The 11,013-nt window shown below is 41.2% G+C and overlaps 1 protein-coding gene across 1 annotated transcript; it reads right to left on the bottom strand.

Moving 5' to 3' along the window:
• Positions 1-32: 32 nt before the first annotated feature.
• Positions 33-11,003, bottom strand: CHMP5 (charged multivesicular body protein 5). The gene is made up of 8 exons (XM_087759113.1): positions 10,812-11,003; positions 5,508-5,612; positions 4,703-4,749; positions 3,066-3,159; positions 2,916-2,987; positions 1,710-1,818; positions 1,126-1,238; positions 33-638 (listed from the first exon to the last, which is right to left on the bottom strand). Exons 1-8 carry the CDS (start codon positions 10,878-10,880, stop codon positions 588-590), a joined length of 660 nt encoding a protein of 219 aa, XP_087615239.1. The 5' UTR covers positions 10,881-11,003; the 3' UTR covers positions 33-587.
• Between the last annotated feature and the right edge of the window lie 10 nt (positions 11,004-11,013).

The following is an 11,013-nucleotide window of genomic DNA, read 5'->3' as shown; positions in this document are numbered from 1 at the left end:
AAATTAATTACCAGAAACAGCACACAAAAGGATCAGCTAATCTACATGATTTTATCTCTCCACAGAATACATAAAGTTAACAATAACCCTATTTATTACAGCTTTCAAGAAGGTTACAAGTACAATAGCGTAAAGGTCTCAAGACTGCAGTAGTTTAAAAATTGCTTTCAAGTCTTTTATCAAATAAGCATAGTGATAAGGGAGCTATTTTACAGAGAGTAAGCAGCAACGTACAGTCTTAGTTTCAAGAAAGAGAAACATAATACAAAGTCAAAATAAACTTCAGCTACCAACAGCCACCACTACCCTCCACGTATTACTTTGTCCATAAGACACGGAAATCAAAACCTATTAGACTGACTGCTTCCACTGAAGGGAATTGTGCCGAATTTTCCATTAATAGAAAAGTCAGTAGTAGAACAACTTTCTTCAAAGAAAGAACACCACCAGCCATTCATACTGCATTCTAGGATGTAGTGATATTAAAGTTACACTGGAAGGACAAATTCTCCAGGATTTAAAAAAAAAAAAAAAAAAATCTTCATTTGATTTGTATAGTTCATTATATTATTGTGCTTTTGAAACTTCTATGTTGCAGGGATCTTTGGCAATCCAAATTCATCCACCAATACGCCATCCTGTAAGGAAGAAAAAGAAGCAACAGGTTAACAACTTTCCACCAACCAGAGCACATCACAAAAGTTTCCTTACAATTTCTATAAAGTGATGTATCTGTAATTGTCACTGTGTGACAGCTGGGATCAAAAATAAGAGCATCAGTGTTCCTCCTCACTATGAAGCCCCAAAAGCAAACATACAGAAGACTTTCTTACGTTTTTAAGAATAACTACACTAGGAGCAGTAATGGTACACTTAATTTCTACTTGCAGTCTAACAATGTTAGATAGGAGTTACAAAATGCCATTTTAGCTCTTTAAAATATAATAAAGAGCATTCAATACACTGTATTCTCTTATATATAGCATCCAAAATACATAAAACATTAAGCGCATTTTTTTGTTCAAAATATTAAGGATTCCAAATATCAAGTGACCAACACAAATGTGATTAATCCAAAACAACAAAAAAAGTCTGTATTTTGCTTTTAATGAGGAAAGGACTCACTTTGTTTTTTGTGTCAGTAGGAGTGACCTCTGGGATTGCTGGAGCAGATGCGGCTTCATCTAAGTAGGAATTGTCTTCATCTGCTAAAAGCTCATCACCTAACGCATCCAGTTCTGAAATTTAATTATGTTGGTTGAAAAATTAGGCAAGGAATTCCTTTCATAAAAGAGAAGTTGCTCTTCCAGAGAAAGAAGACTCATACTGAATGCTCTACGTTCATACTCATTTAGCATTACTTAGCAATCAGTCAGGAACGAACACACACACAGACACACACACAGACACAGACACACACAGACACAGACACACACACACACACAGACACACACACACACACAGACACACACACAAAAGAGAGAGAACCTTCTCTCCTTCATTGCACCATTCCTTTAGTGTATCTCTCATGTTTCTCTCATACTCTTGTTACTGCTCTTAAAGGAAATGCGGCTTTTATGTTTTAAAAAGTGATTAAAACTATTTTAAACACACTTAAAGTATATGACTCATTAAATTAAAAATCACTGTATGACTGTATGATGATTTTTACATTCAGTAATGTAAAAATCATCCTCCACCTTCCTAACCTGCTTCCAAGTCATCTTCATCAATCTCTGGTGTTCCATAGCTACGACTCAGTGCCTCCTGGACTTCATTGGCTTCTTCCATCATATCCTCTAACTGATCTTGTATGTCCTGAAGCAAGAAACAGTTTCAACTGGTCCATATTTAATAGTTTTAGTTAAATTTATCAGAGCTTAATCAAATTCAGTTTAATAATTCCAACATACAAGGCACTCAAGCTTTTTAACGCATAAACCATTTTTTGAAGCACCATTAGTACAAGTCAAGACACATGCATTCAGTACTATAGTGTGGCCTTAACTACTACGAAAATTATAATAAATGTGTGAGGTAGAAAAAGAGGAACCTTGAAACAACATCTCTGCAAAATCCTTTTGTTCTAAGTATTCTTCAGGGTAAATTGAAAACCTCTAATAAATTACCCAGAGTCCAGCATTATCTTGAAAAGCAGGAGAGTAGGAAATCTAGAGAAATTAAATCTACCGTCTGGAGAATAAGCACTAACCTGAGTGGTGCCACAGCAAAATTTAGAAGATACTTCAGCATACCTATTGGCACTGTACTCGGGTACAAGTAAGGAGACAACACTTGTCTAAAGGTTTACAATGCAGGCCATATATAAAAACAGCATTGGAAAGAGAACTTAAAGGAACTCAGCACTGGCATTTGATAAGAGTTTAAGTGCAGCATACTTTAAGTTATATTTAGAGATCTTATGGGGGCTTCTAATGCATTTTCTGAAGACAGGGCCAGGCCTCGCAGACCTCTTGAAATTAAATTTTTTGTTTGGATGGTTTTTGGTGGGGGTTTTTTGGTTGGTTTTGGTTTGGGGATTTGGTTTTTTAATCAGGCACTACCTTGAACTGGGGAAGCAAAGGACCAATCTGCATGTTGCTAACATGGGGCAGAGGGGGAAAGGCCAAAAAGCCATAGCAGGGAGTATTCACCAACATTTATGCTGAAGTGCAGAGGAAAGGAAGGGACAGATTAAAGATAAAGCCCAGCAAGGAAACAACAATCAGTGCAATAAGGCCAACAACTGATTGTGCAGTACCAGAGAAATCAGGAAGGAATTATGATGGTGGTGCCATAAAAAAGGAAGGCAAACTCATGTGAACTAAAACAGTCAGCTTACCTTACATAGTCCACTCGTCACTAATTCAGTACATTGTTTTTGTTCTTTAATAATTTAAACTATAGAAGCTTACCTCAATTTGATCTATTTTGACTTGCTTGTAAGCTTTCTTCATTTCTTTCACCCCCAGTTTCATTGCATCAACCTAGAAGAGTCAAATAACATGCTTGTATCTGATGTAGCATACCCAAATTAAACAAATTTGAGATTAATATACTCGTACCGTTGTCTTTGTATCCTTCAGTGCCTGAATAGTGTAATTAGCTTGTTCCATATTAAAAGACTGCTGTGATAGATTATCCCTCTGTTGTTCATACCTGTTAAAAACAATGCAAATAATGGCTTTAAAACACCACACTATCTATTGCCACAAAAATTCTTAATTTTTCAAAAAAATGAAAAATCTGCAGCAGTAGTCTAAAGATAGGAATAGATTTTTTTTTTTAATTTATTATAAACAATTGCAGAATAAACAGCTTCATAAAAATCTGGCCATTTTGCATGTCTGTGTATTTAGACAAAGCTACTCCTGAAGTAAGCTTCTGTTTTAATTGATGGCGATACCATATTTGTATAGGCTTGCACAGTAGGTGAGGATATAGCAAAAGTTTTAATCACTATAAGCTAGAGATGCATGCCAGTGCTCACTAATGCTGTAAGCAGAATGGAAGAGATGCAGGTTATCCAGACTGCAATGGCTCTGCACTGGAGCTTTGCAGGGCAGGGAGGAGGGTGAGGATAGGGTAGCAAAAGGAAACTGCTAAGGCTAACCAAAAAGAAAAGGGAGACTTTAAAAATCAAGAAATCATCCTTCTCAAAGCTAAACTTGTATCCAATCAAGAATGTAAAATATGTCAAGTTAAACATAAAAATGAAAGCATAAAAACGAACAATGAGTTCTTCACACATACAAGGCAGGAGGTCTGCAAGACAAGAATGATCCAAATACAAAACAGCTTCTGGACAAGGAATGACTAAATACATTACTGTTCAACAAGATGGAGAAGAGATGACTGAGGGATATGATGATGGCCTATTATGAGGGGCCCAGTGACTGTAACTAGGGGAACAACTATCAAGTAAGATTAGCAGGCAGCATAGTCCAAAAAAAAAAACCAAAAACAAAACCAAAGCCCCACGAAATCCAAAACCAAGCAGTCCTTCTCACAACATCTAACTAAACTACTGCATTCCTTACCATAGGATATTTTGGATGGTAAGAGTTCACAAACACTTAACAAGTAATTGAGCAAGTCTGTAGAGGTACAATTCATCTGAAGGATACGAAATACAAAATGAGATGAGCTTTGGCTCAGATAGCATCTAAGAGATTTGCAGTTCAGGGACTAGAAGATATTCCAGTGAAGCACCCTTGAACACTTGCCATGTTCTGACATTCTTACCTTTGTATTTGTTGCTGGACACTTTTCAAGACAGTATACTAGACTAGACCAGACCACAGGATCATCTATCCTGTCCATTCTGTTTTTTCGCACAGACACAATTACCTGCGCTACATGTGCTCAAATCCTAAAGGGAGTCCACAGAGAACAGGTAGATTTCCAGGAAACCAGACCGAGATCATCAAGTACACAATTTATAGTAATCAATTAATAATATAAAATGAGGCACTCTCTCAGAAAGTTTAGGAGCCAAGCATAGCTTTAATAATGAGCTAATTTAGGTCAGCTTGCCCCAATCCAAATTTATATACTCTGCAAGGCTGGCTAGCTTGTTCAGCATTTTTCTTTAAAGAATGCTCAGAAGCAAGAGTACTGGAAAGAGAAATGAACCTGTGCCCCCCTGCCTTAAAGAAAACAGGCTTTCATTAATCCCAAACTGAGAAAGGTTTAAACTTACATTCGCTTCTGCTTTAACACTCTCAACGCTTTCTGCTTTACTGCATTCTGAAAGACAGAATATTGTTACATTAGGAAAAATACTTGACTTTACTCTTGATTATACTGTTTAAACCTAATGTATCGCATTTAAGGAAAGACTCTTCAGTTACTAGTGCAACGGGTTTAACAATAGTCCTTTTCAGCATTTGTCCTGCATTAATGATTAACCAAATAGGCTTGTATGTAAAGCTTCTAATGGAAAATACTTCCAAAATTTCTGGCTTTTGAATTTGTTTTTGGTAAGCAGAATACAAAGTCAAACTTAGTCCATCAGAACCATCTTTCATCAACACATTTTAATGGTCAGTATCAAATAATACTGCAAAAGGTACATTATCAATACTGTTTATGTGAGATATGTTTATTATTAGATACATTTGTATTATATGTTCATCCCCTTTCAGAAATGGGTTTTCCTACTCCCCTTCTGCATAGTGCAGACCTTTTCATTTTGGCTGATGAACAAACCAGCCTCTCTATCGCACTTAATACAGGTAACAGAAGGAAGAAGGGAAGCAAGTTACTTCTGATTGAGAAATAACGTTACACTTTGGAAGAAATAAAAACCAATGAAAACACTGTTCAAAGTCTAAGAGACACATATCTAAGAGATGCTTCAGAATAAAATAATCCTGCAGGATCTTGTATCTCATCAGTAGGGCAAGATGCAGTTCTAAGAACTGGATGAACCGGCTAAATCACCCCTCTACGTGAGAAGTGTGAGTCACATCCTCTCATGCTTAAAACCCACAGAAGATTCTTACCTTTGCAGGCCCCTCTCTCATCTTCTTCATTTGATCCTTATACTTCACTAGTTCTGCATCAAGCCTAGCGATTTTCTTGTCAATTGACTCAGCTCTGCTATCCACCTTTAATACGTGATGGGGAAAACAAACAAAAAACCCATTCATTAAGGTTTTACTCAGGTACTGGACAATAAGTTTTATTATGCTTCTAACCGAATCGTTTCTTCACTCAGTGGTTTTATAAACAGTTTAAAGTTTGTAGAGAATCCAAAACCAGTCAAGTGAAATAGTTTGTACAAGGAGCACAAGAAGCATTCTGAGGTTGCAGAAAGCTCTGCCGCTGTAACATACTCTCATCATTCTGAGATGCTCCCTTGCACACCCACTCAAGTCACAGTCTCTATTCAGGAATTTCTGATAACATACAGTGCCAGGGACTAAACTTGAACAGAAAAACCTAAGTGTACCATGCTGGCAGATAAGGGACAGGGACATGTTCATCAAGGCTAGACGGTTATTTTTGGTGGGCAGAGAACATTAATCCTTCAGAGTGATACCTGGATTACCGGTTACGTTTAAGAAGCCCAGACTTAACCATTTTTTCAAAGGTGCCTAACTTCTTTGTCAGAAAGAGGCTTTTCCCATCCCTTCCCGCAAAGGGAGCCAGGACACAGCAGTTCCACCTGGTAGCTACTCTGAATTCTTACTGCGCTTTTGCTCCAAATCCCAATAGTAGCTGCATAGCTCAGTAAGAGACCTCCAGCAGTCAACCCTAACAGCCCTGGTGCACAGCGTATCACAGAGCTGTCATGACGGAAATATTTTAACCCTTCCGCATAAGAGGGTTAAAGATGATAATTACATAACCAAGCATGGGTACAGATCATTCTAACCGCATACACAAATTCATAAAAAATCCAAAGAAAGCCTCCTTAACACGAACCGACTATCACAGCATTTCTCTGGAAACAACAAAATAAAGCTTATTAACTTCTCATTCCAAGGAGCCTCTCTAGGGATTAGAATATAACAACATTCCAATTACAGCGTGAGACGAATCAGTGCAAATTTACAGTTCTGACTTGCTAATAGTGTGGCTAAACATGTATAAATATGCAGATTTTCATTTTAGTGTCTCAGTGATCCTTTTAAATCTCTGCTCTATGCCAGCAACATGCATTCTCCAGAGGCATCCTGAGCAGAACATTTGATATGAACACTCCACACAAGACACTGAAGTGCCTGGGCTCAGCTGGCATTGAAAAAATTGTATTAAGCTTTCTATTATGTCAAATATTTTACTAATAGCAAGAAAAATATATATTTGCGATTTTAAAACTATTGTAGGTACAAAGTGTAGCGCCTCCTCAAGATCTTCGTCAGCTAAATGCATCTTTGAGGTCAGCCTCCTTCACAGGGGAAGAACACTTATTGGGTTTGTTTGTATAATGATTATTTTAGGCAGTACTAGCAGGAAACAGAGACAGAAATCGATTAACTACATAAAAATTTCACACATACATTACACAGGACGTCAGCTTTTAAAAACGAGAACAGACAGAAGAGGGGAGAATGGATCTAAAAGAAAACTAGATCAAAAGAAAACTAGACTAGGACTTGTATTAGGACTTGAAGAGCTGCTTTCTATTATTCACAAATAAGGCATACTGAGGTACGTTTCATTGCTACAGAAGGGCCCCAATCTAAACAAAAAAAGTGATCGTGGTATCCCAAATCCCTATTAAGCAAAATCACAGCTTATTTCAATTAAAAAAAAAAAAATAAGAGCATCACATGTAAGACTGAATTTTAACATTGTTGTCACAACTATTAGCCTTTCGTTCCAATGTTTCCTACTTACTACTCTGAAAAAACATAAATTTGGAGTGCTTTTTCAAAGCAGAAAAAGTAAAAACAATACCAGTGCCACAGTTCTCGAGGCATCCTTCCTCATACCGGCCTCATGACAGCTTTGAGTCATCTGACTGTGCTCAGCCAGCAAGGATAAAAAAAATCCGCCGCTTAGTGCAATGTTGAGGCAAGCACGGCAGGCACGGCAAGAGAGCGAGCAGAAACTGCAAGGGAGAGTAGGAACATGCCCGTGGGGAGACAGGAGGGCATCACACAGCCAGCTGGCAATCTTGACAGCAACCAGCCATCGAAGAAAAGTAGGGAGACGTGTTTCCTGGGTTTCAGCAAACACTTGAGATCAGTGATCCACAGAACCAGCTCTTTAAATGCAAACATCTTGGATTGTTTAGGTATCGTAAGGTGATGCTTGTTCTCTTACCACAGGAAAAAAAAGCATATTGTGTGCTGATCTTATTGGGTTCAGTCATACTACTTCTGCATACACAGGAAAGAACATCCAAAGCATAGGCATAATTACTGCCTAATAAGGGTTGTCTACATTTTTAACAAACGGTAACTATGAACATTAATCATTGCTCTCCAAATACAATAATTCCTAACTGCCATTTAATGGCTAATTACCATTGAAGTAACATGGTAAGAGATTTTACAAAACAATTTGACTCTTTCAAAAGGTACAACAAAATGTGTTTAAGACTGAAAACAACACAGAAGTTCTATTACTTGAGTCTCCGAACTGTTGAATTTAACATGCTAAAGAAACAGCGCAAGTTTTACAACATCTCACACAATTCTCTTCAATAATAATTCACATGGAATTTAAAGAAAAAAAAAATCTAATGATATCTCTAATCCTTTAGCAGGACCTGTACTAGAGACTTCACTATTGTGAAAACGACCTGAAAACACAGCAAGTCTTTCACAGAACAGATAGATTACTTCACATACATTGGCACAAAAAGTTAATTCATAAACTTCAAACTTGTAAAAGGAAGTATGTTTCTTCCCACACTTACTAGTACACAGAACTGTCTTAAATTTTAGTTCCATCTGCAGAAACTGAAAGTTGTCAAAACAGGGCAAAAAGCTAACATGGAGCTCAGTAATGATAACAGTGATTTATAGACTTCCTCGCACCAAAGAGCTGGGCTTGGAGCCAGCCCTTCATTTCTCAACAGCTGACCAACACAGGCTCTTGATTTCGTATCTTAAAAACCACCCTGTAACTCATCATTGGTTGCCAAGTCACCACATATGTTAAACTAAACCTGAAACTCTCCTTTTCAGTTAACCTGCTGTCTTGTATAGCCAAATTTTCAGGGAATGTAATTACAAACAACTAGAAGATGATCAAAACTGCATGCAGGTCCTGGTGAGTGGTGGTGACAACGACCTTTTCGGGAAAAAAATCCTAAATTCCTGGTGTTGCCAGTCAAAGCAGCTGTTTAAATTACACTTTCTTGTACCCCAGAAATCCACTGGGATTGAACAAGCTCCTAGTGGAAGACAGCCTGCTGGCATATCTAAATCTGGCCGGTTTTGTTATGATTTGTCTCAACATTAGAAAATGCACGTTAACTTGGAACTGTCAAAATCAGCCCTCAAAAATCTAACTGACTAATATGGAGTTGGTTGCTGTGAGGAAGAGAATTCCTGATCTTCTGCTTACAGAGCTGAAATGGCAAATTTAAGTATTAATAACAATATCTCAGATGGATTTTGGAGTTCTAGCCATCCACCAAAGCATTTACTGGTTACAAGGGGAAAACTCATCCTGATTTTTGGGAATACGCTTTATTTATTGTTCTAACTAAATGTACTTGGAGCTGTGTTTGGGTTCAATACTGCTAAAAAGCAACGCAGATTCTTTGCCAATAAAATAACATACTGGGAAAAACACTAACTATGACCACTTCTCTCCTCACCCCAGCCGCTAGCATATGCAAGAGACTGATGTGCACGGGTTTGTGTAGGAAGCACTGACAAATACTAGGTGTTCAACTTAGAAGTCTCTTCACTGGGTAGGAAAATAAATCTTCTGGGAGGAAAATGGTGATTTTCCACAGAAACTTTTTATTGTCAGGTTCCAGGGACAAGGCTTAGTTAGCCTTAGTTAACCTCCATTTATACCACAACCATTACTGACCTTTCAGCTGACTTTGTTAACCACTCAGACAAATACTCAAGACCTGTGTTCTTTCTCCACCTTTTAAAATTAGCTTACAACAGTAGGAGCTGTAAAAACATACCATGGCTTTCTTCACAAACTTAAAAGCCAAAAAAACAAGAAAGAAAGACTGCGAAATGACAAGATTAGCTTTCTTAAGTCTTTTCCTTAGCCTTTGTTTCAAACAGGCCAACCTTACAACAGCTGCAAAGTGTTCTACCACGTTTCCTCAGCATTTCTTTCTTGGTCTGGGCTTGTTTAACTGTCCATCTGCACACGTCTTGCCATCCACCCTACGGCACACTCGTCTGTAGCAGACGGAACAATCTTTATCAGAAGGTGAGATTTGCCCTCCCGCTTTCTGTGCTGGACAGAGGGGCTGGTTCCCTTGCTCCTGTCCCTGCCTTCCCACAACGTGGCGTGGCAGGAGTTAGCCAGTGCAATCAGAGCAGTGAAGTCCTCAGATGGAAATATTGAAAATATCCTTGAGGAGCCAGGCCTTACATGCACACTGTGTGCATCCATTTATGGGATGTGCTGCTACGCACAGGGAACAACTACAGGGATGGGTGCACATACGTACAAACGTACGTACCGGTGTACGTGCACGCTCCTGCACGTGCTGTGCGGATGCACAGGTGCACACGAAAATGCACGTGTACGTATATATGAACACACTGCACCAAAGCCCAGGCGCGCAGCTGCGCACGTTCAGGTGTATAAATGTACACACACCCACACCCACCCACACACACACACCCACCCCACACACACACCCCCCCACACACAGGCTGACACGCGCAGACGCTGTGCCCGCACACAGCTGCGCCTCCACGCTCGGACACGCCGCGCCCGCACCCCGCCGCAGGCTGCACCGCCGGACCCGCGCACGCCCACGCCCCCCCGTGCCGGGGCGGGGCGGGGCGGGGCGGGCACCCGCGCACTTCCGCGTACGGGCAGGCACACAAACACGCAGGACCTCAGGCACGAAGCCCCACGCCCACGGGAGCGGAGGCCAGCACGGCCCGCGGGGCGCAGCCGCTCCGGGCGCGCCCTCAGCCCCGGGCCCAGGCCCCTGGACCCGCCGGGGGCGGGAGGGCCTCGGCCGGCCGGTCGCGCCCCACAGCCCGGGCTGGCCGTACCGCCCCCGCGGCCGCCCCGCCGCTCCCCCGGCCCTCCCGAGGCGGCGGCCGGGCCGGGCCGGGCCGAGCCGAGCATCGGCCGGCCCCGGCTCTTCGCGGGGGTCGGGGGCCCGGGCCAGGTCCCCCGGGGAGGGCACTCACCGTCCCGATGCAGTCGGTGAGGCTGGGAGGGGGCGCCTTCGGCTTGGCTTTGCCGAAGAAGCGGTTCATGGCGGCGGCGCCTCGGTATCGCTCCCGGTCCCGGCAACGGCAGCAGCGCTCCCGCCGACCCGGAAGCGCACCGACGGCCCCGCCCCGCCCCCGAGGCGGGGCCTCGGCGAGGGCGGAAGTGCGGGGCGTGCCG

The sequence above is a fragment of the Nipponia nippon genome, unplaced genomic scaffold, assembly GCF_047370975.1.
Source record: "Nipponia nippon isolate SJK-2023a ecotype South Korea unplaced genomic scaffold, ASM4737097v1 scaffold_1, whole genome shotgun sequence".
Classification (NCBI taxonomy): Eukaryota; Metazoa; Chordata; class Aves; order Pelecaniformes; family Threskiornithidae; genus Nipponia; species Nipponia nippon.
This window is presented reverse-complemented; position numbering and strand designations above follow the sequence as displayed.